Raw genomic sequence first — 21,655 nt, forward strand, 5'->3', positions numbered from 1 at the left:
ATCACGAAGCTTTCATTTAGAACTTGAGTTGGGACAACTTATTCAAGGGAACATGTCAATCCAGGAGTTTTTGTTCTTCCTTTGAGAATCTTTAGACTGAGTACACTGATATTGTGTATGCAAATGTACCTCCTGAAAGACTTGTTGTCCAAAAAGTACACGAGACTAGCAAGCGTGACCAGTTTTAATGAAGTTAAAAGGAGAGTTTGAAGCAATCAGATCCAACCTGATGAACAGAGATCCTGTTCCTTTTTTTGGATATTTGTATACGAAAGCTTCTCAGGAAATAACGGCTCATTACACAGGCTGTCATGGAGCAGAAAGCTCAAAATTCTACTCCAATAGTAGTTGCATACGCTGCTCAATGGAAGTCTAAAGGAGGTAGAAATATGACTAATGTTCAATGCTATAGTTGCAAAGGATTTGGTCACTTTGCCACTAATTGTACTGAGAAATTCTTCGATTAGTGTAAAAAACAGGGCATGTCATCAAAGATTGTCCCACTCGAACTCCAAAGAATCGAAAACAACCTACAACATCCTGTTGGTTCCTCAAATGCTCCTAGTCCTGGTCAGTCTTTTGTTACTCTTGAAATGGTCCAGCAAATGATAGTTTCTGCCTTGACTGCTTTAGGCATTTCAGGTAACAAAAAGTCCACTCCTAAACCTTGGTAATATGATTCTGGTGCTTCCAATCACATTACCAACACAGCCTTACCTCTAAATAATGTTAAAACATATAAGGGAGACCTCCATATTCATATTGCCGATGGTAACACTTTACCTATAACAGCTGGTGATTATATTTCAGAATCCTTGAATACTGTTTTTTGTCTCCTAAGTTGTCCACTAATCTCATATATGTCGGCCAACCGTTCAATTTTCAAATTCTGGTAGTCTTGTGCATGATCAAGTGTCAAATTATGATTCTTGTAATGTTGTTCGATGTGATAATGAGGTGTGGCATAGGCAGGGGCGGAGTCAGAATTATTATTCAGTGTAGGCAATAATATACTACAATTAATAAAACAAAAAAAAAACGGTTAAACAAAAACCATAAACAATGTGTTCTAAGATTAGAACACAAGCTACACAAAGCCAGAAACATCTGTTACTTGATGGAAAACGTCATAAAAATGACAAAAAATATTGCGTATAAAACCAACAATCAAAACAAAATCTGATAGAAAATATAAATTTTATAAACGAAAAATATACATGAACTCATTCTCGATTGCAAAAGAATAAAACAGTTGAATGATCGAATAATATTGAATGAAAAAAGCGATCTTAAATTTCATAAAATTCTAGATTTTGTTGGGAATATAAAAAATGTGACATTAGTTAATATGAATTGGAATGATTATTAATCAAATCATATTGGGCTTATGTGGAAAAAATTGTATAGGATATTACATATTGTCAATCTCAATAGTACTATCAGTAAAAAATCTAAAATTTGAGTCTATAAATTATTAAAGAAATATTTTTGTTGTTTTTTAAGTTAATTTGGGGAATTACACAATATTAGAATATCAAAATTTAATATTTTTGATTTAAAACTTATAATATATATATATATATATATATATATATACTTAATTTTTTTCCTAAAAATTATAATATATACATAGTTAGCTAAGGCCCAGTGCAGGCAAGTGCCCACACTGGGCCTTAGCTGGCTCCGCCCATGGCATAGGCATTTAGGACATCCTAACTCTCATCTAATTCACGTCTTGCTTAAATCTGGTTCCTTGGGAATAAAAATTCAAGCTCTATTAATGACATTTACGATTGTGCATATGTAAATACCCTAAATCTTGCTACGGGAATACCTATATATGTCATAGGAAATTTCAGCTCATTATGAGACAATATTTTTGAGTTCCATGTAATCATAATCTTAGAAATTTGAATAATCATTTTCCTTTTCATTATTCACAATTTATCATCATGTTAATAACTAATTTAAGCCAAAATAAATTAACCAACAAACTACATATATTAAGAGCAAAATAATGATAATTAAGAGGAGGTTAATCACCTTAAATATGTGTTTTAAATATGAAGTTAATGGTCATGAATATGTGTCATTAAGAGGAGGTTAATGACCATGAATTGGTGTTTTAAATATGAAGTTAATGGTCATTAAAAGGATGTTAATGACCATGAATAATGACATTTAAGATGAAATAAATGACATTGAATGGAGTGACCCTTCACCTTACCCTTGGAGGCCAATAAATAGATGCTCTAGTTTAGTGTAAAACCACACCAAAAATCCTCGCAAATCACTCATAAGTCTCGACCACTTCAAGCAAAGAGAAGATGCTGCATTCGTCCATTGTATTGTTGTCAAAGTACTGCCCAAATCGTGACCGAGGTTCTGCCCGTGTTCGACCCAAGTTTTACCTAAGTATCGGTTAAGTTCGAATCGTACATTTGAACCAAAAGTAAGTGGGCTTTTGCTATGTATTTCTTTGCAATTTAAACTTTGTATAAGTATTTCATAACATGCTTGTATGTGTGTCAAATCATTTTCGAAATTCTATTATATATTTCATAAAATCTCGATCGATGTACGATATGTTCCTTCTATTTCCGATGTTCTTTGATTCTGCCGAGTTCATTCGAAAATTCCGATAAGTGTTGTTTGATACATCTGATTATGTGGTGCACTGTTACGATTCGAGTGGGATATGGAACGAAGATTGTAAAGTCTATATGGCCTCCATCAATGGGTATAAAACTGTGTTCTGTCTGCCCCAATCCCCCCTCCCCCCATCAGTGGGTATAAAACTATGTTCTGGCCTCACTCCTTAGACAACAAACAAATTAGAGACAATTTGACCATGGAAAACGAGATGAATAACATTGTTTTCGTTTGTTCTGATTTGTTCTGTCTGAATTGTCTGATAATCTCTGTTCCGCATTTCGATTCCGATTTTGATCTGATATGATATACTGCGTTTTAAAAATCAGTTTGCAATATGGGTTTTAAATTATATTTATATGTACTTGTGGTAATCGATCGGCCTCCATTTATTGACTGTTTCTCAAAACACTCACCCCTTACACCTATCCCCAGATAAGAACAAAGATCAAGTAGATGATGATGAATTAGACATGCTTCGGGGTTGGTGATGAAGTTTCGAGATATGAAGATTTTTCGCTTATGTTCTTCCTAAGTTTTGATTCAAGTTGTACAACGCTTCCGCATATTTTATTTAATTTTGGAATTTATTGCTGTTGACAAGGTTATTTTGAGTTAATGATGAAATAAACTGGTTTTGGTTTATACTGAACTACGAGGCTTGTTGTTTGGCGATTAGGTGATTGTTGAACAACTCCGGTGTTGACTAACACTGGTCTCGGAGCGTGACATTTAAGTGGTATCAGAGCCGCCAGGTTCGACTGTCGATCGACAAAATTTTGACGAAGTTAGATTTTGGCAAAAACTTAGTCATTCATATCCACCCCAATCTTTGATTTGAAAATTGTGACTTCCCATGGGAAACTCGAGAATTCGATTCCATTAATTATTTTGGATTGCTCTCGTGTATAATTTTCAAACCATACGTCAGTTCTCGAATTTCCATTTTTGAACCCTTTCTGAATCAAATCTCGAATGAGATGACTCTGAAATTTACTGTTTAATGTTTATTCACGACCTTATCATTTTGTAAGCCTTCAGGAAATGGCTTCATATGCCCCTCGTAACCACGCTCAGTTTTTGCCATTTTTGGAAATTCTTGTAGAATTTATAACTCCACGTAAGAAAATCGAAATCCAATTCAGTCAATTGTTCCTTGATCCTCATGACTTATTTTTAATTCATATGAAAATATTCTTATTTTTCTTTTTGAATATTCAATTGATTCTGCACCGAAATTTGGTTTCCATATGCATAGGTATCTTTAAAAAAAAATGTCATAGTCTTTGATGGGGAAGTAGGATTTAGTTTGAGAAATAAAAAAATATATGGAATTAGTGTTTATGTGAATCGGACGATTGGAATTTCAACCTTCTAGGATATTATTATTGAGATTCAAGTTAATTTGACAATATTGGGTTGTAGTTTGACTTCCAAGAACTTTATATTAGTGCAAGAGTCCGAATACAAAGTAATAATAATAATAATTGACAACTAATGTTTAAATCACATGGTCGGGAAAAAATTAAGATATGATTTTTTGGGTTTATATGAAATCGATTTTGAGACTAGTCTTTATATTAGATGGTCGATAGAAAATTTGAGTCTTTTATCGAAAATTTGAGACTTTTATTTTCGGATTTAATTAAGATTAATTTTGGGACTATTATTCGTATAAATCATCGATAGAAAGTTTTAAGTCCTGATTTTTCGGATTTACGTTAGATTAAGAGTTAAGTGAGAAAGTGAAACTCATGACTAAATTGTTAATAAAGTTGACAAATTATATGTAGGATTTTAAGCAAATATATGTACACACACACACACACACATATATATATATATATATATATATATATATATATGTTCTTAACTTGAAAATATATGTTCTTTGTAACGTCCCGAAAATCTGAAGGTCCACGAGAACCACATGCATGCAAGTTATTAAATATCTTTGGTATTTTATTAATTTGTTTTAAAGCATTAAATGCATGTTTATTTTATTAATTTGTGTTTAATTATTTTATGCATTTTATGCATGATTATTGTATGATAGGATTTAGTTTTTATGAAATTTTAAAAGTTCATGCATTAGGGTTTCTAGATGCATTTCACGCTCGAACGAGGAACGGAGACCGGATATTTTTCAGAAAAATTATTTTATTATATGTATTTATTTTTATAAATTAATTTAAAGCGTTTTAAGTGCATTTTTCAAAAATGAGAATTTTTGGGTATTTTTATCCGCAGTATTTTAATTTTGAATGGTATGTAAATTTTATCGAATCGGGAGACTTTTTAAGGATCGACTAATATTTTCAAAATCTTTCCAACTCGTAATATTTTTCGGGAGAGTGTTTGGGCCTAATGGGTCTACCCATTAGTTTATTGGGCTTAAAATCTTTTTAAAACTTTTAAAATGCATTTTTTTGGCCCATGAACTAATTATTTATCTACATATATTAGGCCCTAATCACCCAATTAACCCTAAACCTAATTTTTATCGCCCAACCAGCCGAAAACCATTCAGAAATCGTCCCTCCCCTCTGGTTCAGAGCTTCTCTTTGAGGAAAACTTTGGTGGTCACGTATCCTTGCAAAGCAAACTTCTTCCAGGTCCTTTGTCCCGTTCTTGCACTCCAAAACACCACAAGGCACGCTTGCAACCTCCTTTCTGCATCACGCATGTTATATTACTGATGTGTATGTGTGTTTGCATTTAAAACTCTCGATCCAAGCATGTGTAAAGAGGATTAGTGGATTTTTCATGGGTTTATTGCATTATTTCATTTCTGCTCACTTCTCACGTTTTTCTCCATTCTTGGTGCAAGGGGCTGCGGTCCTTGAGTGTCTAGAGGTTGATAGTAAGGTCAAGTTGCTGTCATGAGGGGTAGGAAGGTTACTGATGCGTACGGGTGTAGGGACGAGAGACGATTTTCTTCTCGGGGTGGCTAGATCTTGAGTGGTACGGCGTGTAAGGCTCGAACCACACGGCATGGACCTCACTGAGGCTTAGTCCAGACCCTGGTGGGTCTGAGACAAGGCTCGGAAGGGCTCGGCTTGATTTGGACCCATCCCAGGCGCTGTGGAACGAAAGAGTGGAAGTTGGCTTCGGTTAGGGTGCTTGGGGAAGAATAGCGAGTTGTAGGTGGGCTGTGGCTTGCATGGGGCGGGTGGCTTGGTTCAGTGGCACTCCTTGGTGTTTGTTCTAGGTCTACAGTAGGTGGGTTCATTTCTGGGACGATAGATTAGCTTGAGGTGTGAGTTTTTGGGAGAAAGGTGTGCTTGAGGTGTCGAATTAAGAGAGGACCGAGAATTTTAGCGTATTCTGGAATTTTGCCGTGGGTTCTGGTAGCCTAATGACATTTTTTTAGGGTCTATTAAGTGTTTTTATGATATGGTAAAAGTTGTAGATGATTTGGGTAGATTTTGGATCGATTCGGATTAAAACCGGAACCCCGAACCGAGTTTTAAAATGAATTAGATGAGCGACGAATTGGGCTCGGATTTACGTCTAGGAATGCTTTTAAAAATATTTGGGGACATTTTAAAGGGTTTGGTAAGATTCGGGTCTATTTTAGAGATCCAGGGTTGAAACGATAATTTTTGGGTTTCCAAGGGCAAAATGGTCATTTTGCACCCGGGGTGAGATTTTGGTCCTGGCAGCGCCCTGAGCACGAATGTATGATATTTTAATTGTTCATGCATCATGATATACGATTCTTAAGATTTTATGAGCTTATACGTTGCATGCTGGAATTTAAAGAAAATTGCATTGGTGCATGAATTTTTATAAGTTATGAAAATGATTATGTTTTGGATGATGGGAGTTAGTTGAGACTATCGAAGTATATGTAAATGTTTAAGATGTATATGTAAAATGATGATGATGATGATGGTGATGATGATGATGAGGCCTAGGCACAGTGGATAGGTAATCCTGTCACTGATGTCCGACAGCCGCTTGGTACCGCGGTTCTATGTATGATGGATCCATCGTAAATGATGATGTGCGATAGTCACCTCTAATGAACTAAATTCACCAAAAGAAATGATAAATGATAAACGATGAATGATGAACGATGAATGATGAATGATCAAGATGATTAACGATGAGCTGTTTTGACACATCATGATTTTACACGACACGTTTATGTTACGTTTTTAAAGTTCATGAAAGGTATGTTGAGTATGATATTTTTCACTGTTGTGTGCTATGTATATGTATTTGCAATTAACGGTGCAGGTGTGTTGAGTCTTTAGACTCACTAGGCGTGTGTGATGTAGGTGAGTTCGATGTCAAGGAGACTGGAGGTGCTGGACTCTGAGTAAGCGGGGATGGTGGGCGACACGACCCGAGGACCTATGATTTTTCCGCACATCAAGATTTATGGTTTTTGAGAGGATATGATTATTTTTCACTCTGTTTTATTTTACAGCGGATGTTAGGATTTTACTCATTTTTAATCCGCTTCATTTTATTGGTAAATGTTGATGCTTATTTTCAAACGATGATTTTAAGAAGGATTGTTTGTATGGGATTTATTTTAATGTTTCTTTAAAAATATATATATATTTCCGTATTTTGAAACGAGTAGACATTTCATTCTTGATTTGAGACATCATTCCCAATTCTATTTTTAATGTCAAATAAAAAAAATTCATTTGTTTAAAAATATTATTAAATTCTTGTTTGATAAAAATTCATAACATAATAAATATTAGTGCAATTGTTTGGACCGTTTCATCTTTGTGTCTACAATCTATAATTTAATTTATATAAATTCTTCTTGAACAAAAGAACAATTCACATCTCAATTTTTTTGTGTCCTCATTTGTAAGCTGCCAATTATCTATTAAAAACTAAATATATAATACATTTCTTTAGTGGATTATATATCGTGTCTCTTTTCTAGAATTCTATTTATTCATCTACTTATTCCTATACAATCCTTACCATATTTTAGAATTTTTATATATTGTTCGAAAATTCTTCATTGAATGATGCTTCTTTTAATCAAGCATCGTCATTTACCTACCTTCAATTTTCGTAATGTCATTATCGATCTATAAATTTTGAGAGCTACCTTAAAAATTATAATTTAGCCTTCACACTCACCAATTTTTTTTTGAATCCATCTTAGCCATAATTTCGAAAATTTCATCTCATAATTGGCGTGTGATTAAATTCTTCTTATTTTAGAAATGTAAAAACATTCTTTGACCCAAGATTTAGCACTCAATTAAAAATTTAATTAATGGCATTAAAAAGTCACCATATATATTTTTAAAAGTATCTATATAAACACCTTATCATGAATGAAGAAAGTCACACCAAGACTCACAATCATCTCATATTTTCGAGTCATCCCTCAAACTAGTCTTGAACAAAGATTGCTCAACTTCGTGATCGAAAATGATGACCCAAGCCAAGACATTTAGCAACCTCGAGCACAAAATCGAGCAACTTAGGGGTACCATTACGAGTTTACTTAATGACAAAGAGGAGTTGAAAAAAGCTAGATATCACCTTAAAGTAGAAGTGGGACAACTCACTTTCGACAAGAAATTTGCGGAAAAGCAACTCAAAGATTACAAAGTAGAGTTGCAAGAGTCACAAAAGTATGGTCAACAAATGTTTGCCACCTCTGAAGCTTGGTGCAACCACTATCACGCTAAGAAATGGTTTTGTGACCAACTTTAACAGGAGTTCAATGCGTATTGTCATGAAATGGGAAACTATGTGCAACAACTTGAGTTCAGCAACCAAAACTTGAGTGCAGAAATCGCCAGCCAACAAATTGCACTCGAGCATATGCAACAACCACTAAATGCACAAGGAGAAGAAGCTAACGAGGAGATAGGAGACGGAAACATTACTGAGTAGATTAAGCTATCATATGTCTTTTGGAATAAGGATACGCTCGTCCATATTTTTTTGTTTTTGTTTTTACATCTCAATAATTGTGTTTTGAAATCTACCGTATTCGTATTATAGGATTCAAGTTTAAATTTTTCCTTGAATCCATTGAACTCGAGCCATGGATCAATCAACATGAATTTATATTTCGAATTTATCAATCATTTCATATCTACTGCGAGTTAGCTCAAATTTCGAGGACAAAACTTCTAATAAGGAGGAAGGGATGTAAAGACCTGAAATCTTGCTACGGGAATACCTTTATATGTCATAAGAAATTTCAGCTCATTTTGACACAAAGTTTTCGAGTTCCATGCAATCATAATCTTGGGAATTTGAATAATCATTTTTCCCCTACATTATTGACAATTTATCATAATTTTAATAACTAATTTAAACTACAATAAATTAACCATTGAACTACCTATATTAAGAGCAAAATAATGATAAGTGAGAGGAGGTTAATCACCTTGAATAAGTGTTTTAAATATGAGGTTAATGGTCATGAATATGTGTAATTAACAGGAGGTTAATGACCATGAAGATGTGTTTTAAATATGAGGTTAATAGTCGGTAAGAGGATGTTGATGACCATGAATAATGTCAATTAAGATGAAATAAATGACATTGAATGGAGTGACCCTTCACCTTACCCTTGGAGGCCTATAAATAGATGCTCTGGTTTAGTGTAAAACCACACAAAAAATCCTCCCAAATCTCTCATAATTCTCGACCACTTCAAGCAAAGAGAAGAGGCTGCATTCGGCCATTGTATTGCCGTCAAATTACTACCCAAATCGTGACCGAGGTGCTGCCTGTGTTCGACCCAAGTTTTACCCAAGTATTGGTTAAGTTCGAATCGTACATTTGAAGCAAAATTAAGTGGGCTTTTTCTATGTATTTCTTTGTAATGTAAACTTTTTATAAGTATTTCATGACATGCTTGTATGTGTGTCAAATCATTTTCGAAAAATGCTATTATATATTTCATAAAATCTCGATCGATGTACGATATGTTCCTTCTATTTCCGATGTTCTTTGATTCTGCCGAGTTCATTCAAAAATTCAGATAAGTGTTGTTTGATATATCTGAATCTGTGGTGCGCTGTTATGATTCGAGTATGATATGGAACAACGAATATAAAGTCTTATGGCACCCATTAGTGTGTATAAAACTATGTTCTGGCCCCCATCAATGGTAATAAAACTGTGTTCTGTATGGTTCACATCAGTGGGTATAAAACTGTGTTCTGGCCTCATTCCTTAGAAGAATAACATATGGGGGACAACTCGACCATGGAAAACGAGATGAATAACAATGTTTTCGTTTGTTCTGATTTGTTCTGTTCTGAATTGTCTGATAATCTCTATTTCGCATTTCGATTCCGATTTTGATCTGATATGATATACTATGTTTTAAAAATCAGTTTGCAATTTGTGTTTTAAATTATATTTATATATACTTGTGGTAATCGATCGGCCCCGATTTATTGAGTGTTTCCCAAAACACTCACCCTTTAAACCTCTCCCTAGATAAGAACAAAGATCAAGTAGACGATGATGAATAAGACATGCTTCGGGGTTGGTGATGAAATTTCGAGATATGAAGACTTTTCGCTTATGTTCTTCCTAATTTTTAATTTAAGTTGTACAACGCTTCCGCACATTTTATTTGATTTTGGAATTTATCGTTGTAAGACAAGATTATTTTGAGTTAATGATGAAATAGTCTGGTTTTGATTTATACTGAACTACAAGGTTTGTTGTTTGACGATTATGTGATTGTTGAGCAACGCCATTGTTGACTAACCACAATCTCGGGGCGTGACAGCATCTTGCAAACTTGGTAAAAGAAAAACGCTTCCTTTTCCAGTACATAAAATTCACACCATCAATCCTTTTCAATTTGGGGCCAATGATTTCTCATGAATATTACAAATACTTTGTTACATTTATCGATGATTTCTCGTTTTGCTTGGATATATTTACTTCGGTCTAAAAGTGAGGTTTTCTCGGTGTTCAAAGTTTTCATTGCTTTAACTGAAGCAAAATTTCTGCCAAAGTTAAAGTCTTGCCATCTGATTCAGGTGGTGAATACATGTCAAATGAATATCAACATTTTCTTCAAATTCATGGGATCATATCACAACGTTCTCGTCCTTTTATGCCACAACAAAATGGAGTTACTAAAAGGAAGAGTTTTCCTCCTCTTGATTTTGTTCGAGCTCTTCTAATCGAGTCTTGTGTTCCTTCTCATTTTTGATGTGAAACTTTGTATATTGTTGTTTATTTGATCAATCAATTACCATATCCCAATTTGAATAATGATTTCCCCTATTTTCGCTTGTTTGGGCATGCACCAAATTATTCCAATTTTCGTATTTTTGGACGTATTTTCTTTGTTCACCTTCATGCACATGAGAGAAATAAGCTTCTTTCCGAATATGTCTAGTGTGCTTTCTTAGGATATGCTAGAACTCAAAATGGGTTCTTTCGCTATGATCCTCACACCCATCGAACTCATGTCTCTAGGAGTGTATTTTTTTTTTAAAAAGTCAATCCTTTTTTAGAACTCTACGGGCTTTAGAGTCTTCTTCTCTTCCTGTTTTGCCTCAAGTTCTCGAGTTACCATCAATATTAAAAAGATTTAAACATGTTTATGTTTATCGTCGACACACTTCTTCCGCATCTGATCAACATGTCCCACTGAGGTTCCAACTATCAACTGCTTTTCCAAAGAAGCTCTAGAACTCACAAACCTCCTTATTGGCATGGTTTTTCAACCGTGTTGTTATGTCTACTATACTTTTCATCTATTTCTATTCCCACTTGTTATTGATACCTTGCAGAATCTTTTACAAATCTCAAGGTTGTAGATCAAAATATTAACACAACTAAAGGTGAACATCTCGCAATAAACTGGTCATCTTCTAATGAACCACCAAAGGAAAGTATGAGATCTCATAATACAAAAATGAGAGGACCCCAAACAAATTTTCATGTTGGTGGAGAAGCACACCCAGTAGGAACAAGGTCAAGGAGAAATAAAATTCTCTTGCACCAAACACCCTATGAGAAATCCATTTTGGAACATATACATCCTTATGGGGTTATGATTAACCTTGATGTAATGGACTTCAAAAACAGTCTTGTGGATATATTAAGGGTGAACATCCCAGAATAAAATTTTTTTCTTTGAGTTTTTGGTATCAGTTAAAATTGCATGTGATATGACTTTGATAAAAACTAAAAAATTAGTCCTAGTCGAAGAATCTCTTAGTAAGATAGCCGAAATAATGACTATCTTATTTAAAACACAATTTATAGGGGTAGACTCTTTTAACAGTCAAGACGCAGAGAAGAAAAAGAAATATACTCAAGCTCTATGTAGTCTTGAATTACATGACATCTGTTTAGTGGATATATTATGTTATTCAATAAATATATATGGAATTCACGAGTCGAAGAAAATATAATAATGTTACTTTTCTTCGCCAAAATTGATATGATTCTTCAATCAAGAAAAGAAAACGCGCTAAAAAACGGAGTCATGCCCTCGATTCGATGAACTAAGAATGTTGTATTGTCCCGATCTTGTGAGTTTGAGAGAAAACTCGCAATTTTTTTTAATAAACTCAAGATAATTGTTTGATAATGATAAAATTTGCCCATATATGTTTACAAATAAAAAATATATTAAAGATCAAGTTACCTAAATAAATTGGACTCTAATCTAGGAAAATAAAATCCTTTCTGCAAGGTAGGTGCACGGGTTCTCGCACAGGTTCATGTGGAATTCTGTTCTTGGCTAGCAGCGCGCACGTAGGTGCGCCACTTCGGATGCTAGTGCGCGCCAGGGCGTGCGGCTGCGTGACTCCTGGCGTGGGTGCGTGGGTGCGTGTATGCTACTGTCCTCTTGCTCATTTAGTACTTGAATGACGTTCCAGTGTCCTCCAACCTTGTTGCCATGTTCCCCAAACTCCTCTAATTGGGACCTCATGTTTTAGGCCCTTCTTGGTAGCTCACCATGAACCCTTGAAGTGCTTTTTTAAACTTCTTGTTTCGTCCCCTCGTTATAATTCCTTCGGGCAACACTAGCGGATCCCATTCCTTCTTTGGATTTTGATAAACCACGATTGCATAAAAAATATAAAAGTCTCAGGAGAGAAATGTTAGTTTGGGAACATGTCCCTGGCAATCCGGATACTTTGGCACAAATAGCGTCTTTTCTCAAAGGAAAATTCGTAGAATAATGTCATATGACAATATTAAAGAATAATTACAAATGATTATGGGGTATTAACAACGAACGCCTTAATGTTGTAAAGATATGATCTTTCCACAATTATTGGAAGTAATCCACAAATACAGAAAAAGAAGAGCTTTAGATCTCATCCTTATGCTAGAAGTGAAAGTAGTTCTTAGAAAACAAGGACAATATGATCTAGAAAAAAAGCCAGATCTTACAAATGTGGGCAAAGAAGTTGACCATCAAAAAGTAGGATGTAATTCCAAGAATTAAGCACATCCGAAGCACAGAAAGAACAACACCCGAGCTAATGAAAGTTTTAAATATTATAATTGCTGGAAATTTGGAGCAGGAAGTCACATTTCACCAAAAGAAGTATTTAAGTCAGGAAGAATCTGATAGAAAATAATCAAAATCCGACTTAAAAAAAGTGTTTCAATATGAAACACATGAGAACTCGTCTGGTTTCTTTAGTCATACAACAATATCTCATAACATGATCCAAAAGATCATGAGAGAAAATCCTAACGTACATAAATATCAAGAATTATGTGCAAGACGAGCAGAAATTTTTTTGAATCTTGGCATAAGAAAAAGAAAAAAAAAACATCTAATATATAAAGTTCTGGAATGGAAATGGCAATCAATGGAACTTAGAGGAAACCAGATGGAGATGCAATTAATTATTCCTGAAGAAAATAAGGAGGAATTATAAAAACCCAAAATATAAGTAGCACGAACCATGTCCTAGATTCATATCAGAGCAATCAACATTATGATAAAAGCTAATTTTAAAGAAGAGATAGATTCGCCCATTTGTATTGCTATATTCGATATTGAATGAGTAACCTTCAAGATTTAATTCTAAGAACTATCTCAGGAAATCTCTGTGCAGGAAAAAATGTAGGATTAATTTATCTAAGAATTGTCTACAACCTTGCAGATCGAGACTTCATCCGAGATTGACGTTTCATCAAAACTTCAAAGCAAAAAAGTTGATGAAATAGGGTAATATATCATATTATATTACCTATCAAATTTCATATGCTCTATCTAATGTACATCATTCAGAATTGTTTAATAGAAATGAGTTTATTGAAATACCAGAAATATTTGGAAAATTTCAAGCAATTTATACAGAAAGAATCGAATTTCCTTTAATACAGGAAATAAATATCCAAATCCAAAACTAACTGATTCTACGAAGGAATCAAATTATTAGATTGGAATCGAGTAGACTATCTTTTCAAAGAGATAGGGTCACAAGCTACAGGTGGGGAAAATCACCTGTTCAGGAAGTTCAAACGGTAACAAAAATCTTTTCAACAATAGGAAAGCTCAAATGTCCGGAAGGATGGATGGAAGTCGAAATAGTTTTTGATATTACAAGCCAAAGAAATCAATTTACTTGTGATACTATATACTATTTTGAACAACCAATGATTGGAACTTACCACGAGATGATAAATATCGGAGAATTGGAAGTTCATATCAAGGAATTCCTAGAAAAGAACCAGAACGACTAGTTTTTGGGCTAGAGTTTCTCGAGGAACACAAACATTGGAAACATCTAGAAAATGGTTTGAAATTCATGACAAATGATAGGATGTAGAAAATTCAATGACCACGAGCTCATTCTCGATATACATCCTAGAAGGTATGTTATAAGGTGGAATATTTTGTTGTTTATATTAATTCGGGAGCTGGAATCTATATAGCAAAAAAGAGAGTTTTTCCAATAGATCAAGAAGAAGAATTACCTCATATTGCTGGATGAGATTTCTCTAAAAGAATCTTATTATTATGTAAAGGGATTAAAATGACATAAATATGAATCGGAGTTGCTGGACAAACACCTTGGTACAAGGAAAAAACACTACCAGATTATTTCTCATGATACAAGAGATGGAGGCAAACTTTATGTTAAAATTTTATTTTTGATATTGTGAGTATTAAATAGCACAAAATATTCTTTCAGATTTCTTAACAAGAAATAGCCGGCGGTGATATCGATGCCATAATAAAAATGCAGAGGCATTTGAGCGAATACCGTGAAATGCTTCAAAAAGAGTTTAACAAACTTGCCCTAAATGCAAAAGTTGTTGTTAGGCTTATAACAAGAAAATAAGATAATGGTCTCTGATCGAATTACAGGCTTATAGTCGATTATGGCCTGTAACGCAATGACCTATCCTTGAAGGCATTGTGAAGCCAATGGTTTCCCAAATAAAGAGTTTTCGAGTACAAAACTATATACATGTAGCAGGGATTCAAGTACCCCTAGCACAAGTGTTAAGTCAGTATCATCTCTAGATGAATTGGCTAAAAACAAAAATTGAAACTACAAATTTTTATCTCGAGTTTTCAAGTCACCCTTCACCTCTGGGAATGAAAAGGGAGAGATCAGCCTTAGACTTCATATAGACAAGGGTAAATCTAAGGTTGATACTAATGAATCTGCATTTTCTCCATTTCAAATTTATCAACAGAACTGAGAGAAATTTAAAAAAAAGATAAGCAATAACCCAACCATAATTTGGGTTGATGTAGCTCAGGGTATGGATGAAATCGAATTCATATACTAAGGAGTTCAAGGTATGGTATGATTTTGAAACTCTTGCTTTGGTTTATACTACATCATCCAACTTCCCAGAAATCTCATGATTACCAAAGTGGATAAAAAGTAGTGCACGAGACATGAATAAACAATGATTATTTTTCCAAATGCGATATTCTAGAACTGTATTTTTTAGTACAACACCAGAATCATTTCATCAAGCTTAGGAGACCAGATATAAACATCCAGAAGTTAATAAAGGTTCCATTAGAGAATGAGACATCCATTCTCTTCATTTACTGGAGACGATATCTCCATCAGAATAGCATGAGGTTATGGGTCTATCTAACCGAGATGGAAAAATTCAAGTTTCTATATAAGTTTTATTAGAATTTTGTAAATGAATCTTTTCTGTTAAACACCATGATAGGAAAAAAAATATAAGTTTTGTAGAAGATATATATTTTTTTTAAAAAAGAAATCTTCTATAGAATAGCAAGTTTTTGGAGAGCATAGAAACTCGTCGGAAATTTTGTAACATAGCTCATGTGGAAAAATAGTTAGAAAGCATCTGCCCAGAATTCCCAAAACGCAGAATGCGGTAAAGGTTTTCAACCCAGAATGGACGGAAAGCATCTTGAAATAATAGGACCAATTGGTAAGGGAACACACAAAAAACAATTTCCTCGAGAACCATACAAAAGCAGAAGATGCCTCGTAAAAGATAAAGTAGGAATTCGATCTAACAACTTCTTTAGTGGAAGATGAACCAACACTAAAAGACATTTCCATTAATTAGTGGAGGATGAACCATTCAATGACCCATAAAGACAAGCCACAAACTAGTGGTTGACCAACACTCATAAAATATTGTCGGTCACAACTGGCAAGAATAATTCACAAGATTTGAATTCCGGATTTCAAACCCACCAAGGCTTTTATAAATATCAAAATAGAAGGAAGATGAATGAATCATTCAACCTTTTCGTTTTTCTCTAAAAATAAATTTGTAATAGTTTTCTTTATTCGATGTGTGTTGTTATTCCCGCTACCTTAAGTAGCTAAAAGGTTTCTTCAACTCCAAAGGAGGTTACTTTTAATAATAGTTTGTATGTTTGAATAAAAATACTAAGGCTTATTGCCCATATCATGTATTATTTTCAAATTGAACAGCTTTAATATACACTATGAAATAAGAAATGAAACAAAGTTTTGCTAGGGTGCTGGCGAAGGAATCTACATTGGGAACCATCTGTTGCGACTGCTTGGTTAAACTCTGAGGAGCAGTCTGTAAAACCTGGTGAATACAACCCGACGACACTACGATCAAAGAGGTAACATGTTCAATTTATTCTACTGAAGCATGATGGGCCATTAAAACAAATAAAAAAAATTAATCAAGGTATATAGGCTAAAAACCTTATGTAGTTGTATGTCTTTAGGCTATATGTCTTTAAGAACATGCTCGAAAGGTATAACAACATCACATACCAAGATTAAAAAGCCCAAGGATAATTTTGCAACATTTTAAATAAAGTAAGAAGTTTAAACTAACTTTTAAGGAATGATGGAGTAAAACCTAAATGAAACTAGGATATAAGTATTTATTTACAATTTTCTCTTATTATATAACATTGACATTACTTATGTATTATTTGATGAATTTAAGTGTATTTTGATGTATTTTTAGACTCGTTGGAAAATAAAATTTTGTACCAAAAATAATGAGGTAACATTTTTTATTGTAGATTATTACAACTTGTTATTATTCATAAATTACAGAATTTAAATTAAAATGTTAACGAGTGTACCTTTATGTGTTTGGGGCCTCACAAAAGTTTTCAAAATTTCATACCAAATATTGTACCCAAAATACCGGTATTTGCGGTATGGTAACTTTGGTATTCTGAAAACTTCGATATTTCTCTAAGCCATGTTCTTCGTTGAAACTTCTCTAAATATTTTTAACTAAAACCCAAAACTAAATAAGACCAACACAATACACTTCTATCCACACACTTAGCAACACCACCATCAATCGAGAATTTTTTGAAGAAATGAATGAGATTCAATGAGACAATGCAATAAATGAAAGTATCAGTTGACACAATGATCACAATAATAGATTGTATGTGAGCTATAACTGATGCCTTAGATGATCTCCAGAATTAATTTGTAACGTACCGTATTTTTACTACTCAAAATTTGCGGAAGAATTAAAAATTTTCTTAAATAAAAACTTGAGAATTCAAAATTCGATAAAATATACTGTACGTCTCAACAAAGATCTAAAATGGAGTTTGAAAAAAATATTTGAACATTTTCATAAAGACCTAAAAACATGGCGGTCCTCGGGTTTAGCCTCCCGCTCAGTCCAAGCCTGCTCCTTGGTCCCCACCTCCTGTCTCCTCATAAACATCCTCACCTGCATCGATCAAGTCTAGTGAGTCTAAAGACTCAACACGTATAAATTGGAAGTAACAAGTACTACATAATAAGATCACACACAACTTTAAAATAGGACATACATACTTTAAACTTGAACTTGCAAGATAAAACTTGAACATACGTACATACATACGTAGACATGCCATAAAATTTTCTTAAACATGCTTGCATACTTGAACATACTTAAACATACATAGCTTCATCATTTTGCGTAGAGGCATGTTTCAAAGCAAGTGACCCATAACATAATTGCCTGATCAGACTAAACCACAATATTGGGATGACAGGGACGTATCCACTGCCACATACATGAGATCCATGTTCATAATTTAACGGGCTGATTGGTCCATATTCATAATTTAACGCTTTTCAATCTCGATCTAAACTCGTTCATAACTTAACGGGCGGATTATCCCCCGTTCATAATTTAACGCTTTCCAATCCTCAACATAATTTGGTCACAAGACATTTAGCATACCTCAAAAACTTAAATATTTACTTGCACGTCAACATACTTACTTGGCGTTGAGGGATTCGTTGGATTTCATTTGGGGCCGTTACTGCACATACTAACGTAATTACATGCACTTACATTTCGTAGCTTAGACGTAGGTACTCGTGCTCACCACCGAAGTAATTAAATATCTTACGACATTCTAGATCTCTCACAACTTGACCTCAATAAATCATCGTACTAATCCATGACATCGAACCCCGAACAATCTCTAAAATGATGTGTGAACCTTTTCCAAAAATAAAAGACATGCACTTATTATTAAAACTTGAAAAGAAGAAATAACAAAATATTTGGACAGAAGGGGTGGCGCTCGGGCGGTAAAACTTGACCGCTCGGGTGGTAACAAATTTCCGCTAGAGCGCCGAGGTTACTGGGAAGAACATTCGGACAGAAAGAAAGGCGCTTGGGCGGAAAAAAGTTACCGCTCGGGCGCCGAGCAAACTGGACTCCGCGACTCATAAACTTATACTCTCCAATTTCGATTACACTTACAATGATCAACGCCTCGAGACTCATCCTAGGACACTATGATCCATACTCGAATCCATAAAATGTCTCAAACGTCAACGTAAACTCAAATTTTGACACCAACTCGTTTCCTACGACTTCTAATACATTCAAGTGCCTATCGACACTACGCGACATATCAAATAACATCCCAACATCATACTAAGCATATCTAGACGCAGCAACGATCACCCGTTGATAAACATAAAAATTGTACATTAATTAAATGTTTTATAATATAAATATATAGTTTTTGTTTTATTAAATTTTTAAATATTATATGTTTTATAATAAATTGTATAAAATATAAGTTGTTGTGTAATTATAAGTTTTTACTATTTTTACAGGTTCGATAAAACAAGAATAACCTTGGCGTTGCAAATGGGATTAAGATGATTCTTGGACCTGTAGAAAGTTGATGTTAATATCTACAATATTGGTGGCAAGCATGAGATAAAAATCCTCTCACAATTGGGATCAAATTAAGCAACAATTAAAGTTACCGAAGGAGTGGCAGTTTTACCATGCTCTAGTATTTTGACCATATCTCTCAAACTACTTGGTCAAATATTCTGAAAAAAATACCACAACTAGACAACTCAATTATCCACATGTTTCATTTTATGTGAAGAAGAAAATTCGGAGAAGATGCTTGTCAAAAGTGATGTGCAATATAATATTAATTTCTTGGAACACCAATGAAGACTTATGTGTAAAAAATAATATTTTATTTGTGGTTGTCTCCCCAAATTTGGCTATAAATAGGGGTGCATTGTAATGTATTGAGATATCCCTCATTCTATGAACAAATCTTTGAGTTCATAATATTTCTCTCTATATTTTTCTTTTATTTCTTCATTTAAATATAATTAGCATGTTAATTTCATATTCAAAGTTTTACACTTTGAATAATGAATAGCTAACTTCCTAAAGTTGAGATGATAAGGTGAAGCTCTTGGCATGATAATAAGGTTATTATAAGGTAAGAATCTATGTTTTATATTATTTAATCATTATTTATTGTTTATGTTATATTTATTTCTTTAAGCATTTTTATACCCTACTTATAAGTGGGAGTTTTGATTTATTGTTGCTATATGTTACACTAAATTCTTGGAACCATTTAAATGTTAGTTTGGTATTACCAACCATTTAAAATGGATGCCTTGAGTTATTATATATAAATATATTATAATATTAAATTCTTGGAACCATTTAAATGTTAGTTTGGTTTTACCAACCATTTAACTTGGATTCCTTGATTTATTATATATGAATATATTATAGTATTAATTTATTGGTACCATTTAAATGTTTGTTTGGTTTTACCAACCATTTAAAGTGGGAACCTTGATTTAGTGTTTACAAATATATATAGCACAATAAATACTTGACCACATTTATAAGTTTTGGTATATATTATGTACTTATAAGATTATAATTTATAACATAATATAAATATGATTATTTAATATATTGGAACCATTTTATTAAGTGGATTTCAATATTGTTCGTTAATGTTAACTTTATTAAAATACCAAGAGTGGATCCTTTAATCTCAACTACTTAAATTTAAATTTGAACAATTAAAATTTACCCATTAAAGATTCAATTAAAATTAAAAAGAAACAAAAACAAAAACAAAAAGACATTGTAGTGGACTTGTAATTACCTTAGCTTCCCTGTGGATACGATATTCGGACTCACCGAATTATACTACTTGTGGACAACCTGCTCTTGGGAGTGCAACAATCAAAGTCGCAACAAGTTTTTGGCGCCGTTGCCGGGGAAGTATAATTTAATTTCAAGTCTATTTAATATTGTTTAAAGTTTATTTTTCTTTTTATTGCTTTTGTGTGTTTTTTTTTTCTTTTTGTTTTGCATTTGCATGAGCATTTGGTCACGTACACTTAGTGGTCGACTCATTCGAAATAACCCTTTATTTTTACAAAACATGGCGGAAGAACCCATCCAAGAAAATGAAGATGAAATTCAATCTCAACATGATCATGATAGACGAAGAACACTTAGAGATCACATGAATCCTACACGTACTAGTGCACCTTCATGTCTAGTTTTTCCCCCTGATGCATCTCATTTCAATTTTAAGCCTGGTATTATCCAACTTTTACCCAACTTTCATGGCTTAGATTCTGAAAATCCATACATGCATTTACGAGAGTTTGAAGAAGTGTGCAACACATATAATGATCTAAATTGTAGCATGAACACCATTCGCCTTAAGCTTTTTCCTTTTTCTTTAAAAGATAAAGCTAAAACTTGGCTACAAAATCTTAGATCGGGATCCATTCGAACTTGGGATGAATTGCAACAACAATTTTTGAAAAAGTTTTTTCCATCTCATAGAACAAATTCTTTCAAAAGGCAAATCATCACTTTCACTCAAAAACAAGGAGAAACTTTTTATCAGTGTTGGGATAGATACAAAGAATTGCTTAATCTTTGTCCACATCATGGTTTTGAAATTTGGAGAGTTGTTTCTCAATTTTATGAAGGCTTAACACCTAAAGATAGGCAAATGGTTGAATTTATGTGTAATGGAACATTTGAAGATAAAGATCCGAACGAGGCAATTGAGTATCTCGATTCATTAGCTGAAAATGCTCAAAATTGGGACACTATAGGTACAATCGAACCATCAAACAAGATTCAATCTCCTACATCTGGTGGAGGTATGTACACTCTCAAAGATGAACATGATCTTCAAGCTAGATTTACCTCTTTGGCAAGAAAAGTTGAGGCACTTGAATTGAAAAAGAATGGTCAATTAAAATCTGTTCAAGAA

General features: G+C 33.6%; 1 protein-coding gene across 1 annotated transcript in view; it reads left to right on the top strand.

The window, feature by feature from the left end:
• Positions 1-311: 311 nt before the first annotated feature.
• Positions 312-21,655, top strand: part of LOC140824109 (uncharacterized) — a 40,196-nt gene continuing 18,852 nt past the window's right edge. The window contains exons 1-2 of the mRNA XM_073185708.1: positions 312-398; positions 480-642. Of these exons, the coding sequence (XP_073041809.1) occupies positions 312-398; positions 480-642 (250 nt within the window). The remainder of the gene's footprint in view (positions 399-479; positions 643-21,655) is intronic.

This window comes from Primulina eburnea, chromosome 2, assembly GCF_022965805.1.
Source record: "Primulina eburnea isolate SZY01 chromosome 2, ASM2296580v1, whole genome shotgun sequence".
Taxonomy (NCBI): Eukaryota; Viridiplantae; Streptophyta; class Magnoliopsida; order Lamiales; family Gesneriaceae; genus Primulina; species Primulina eburnea.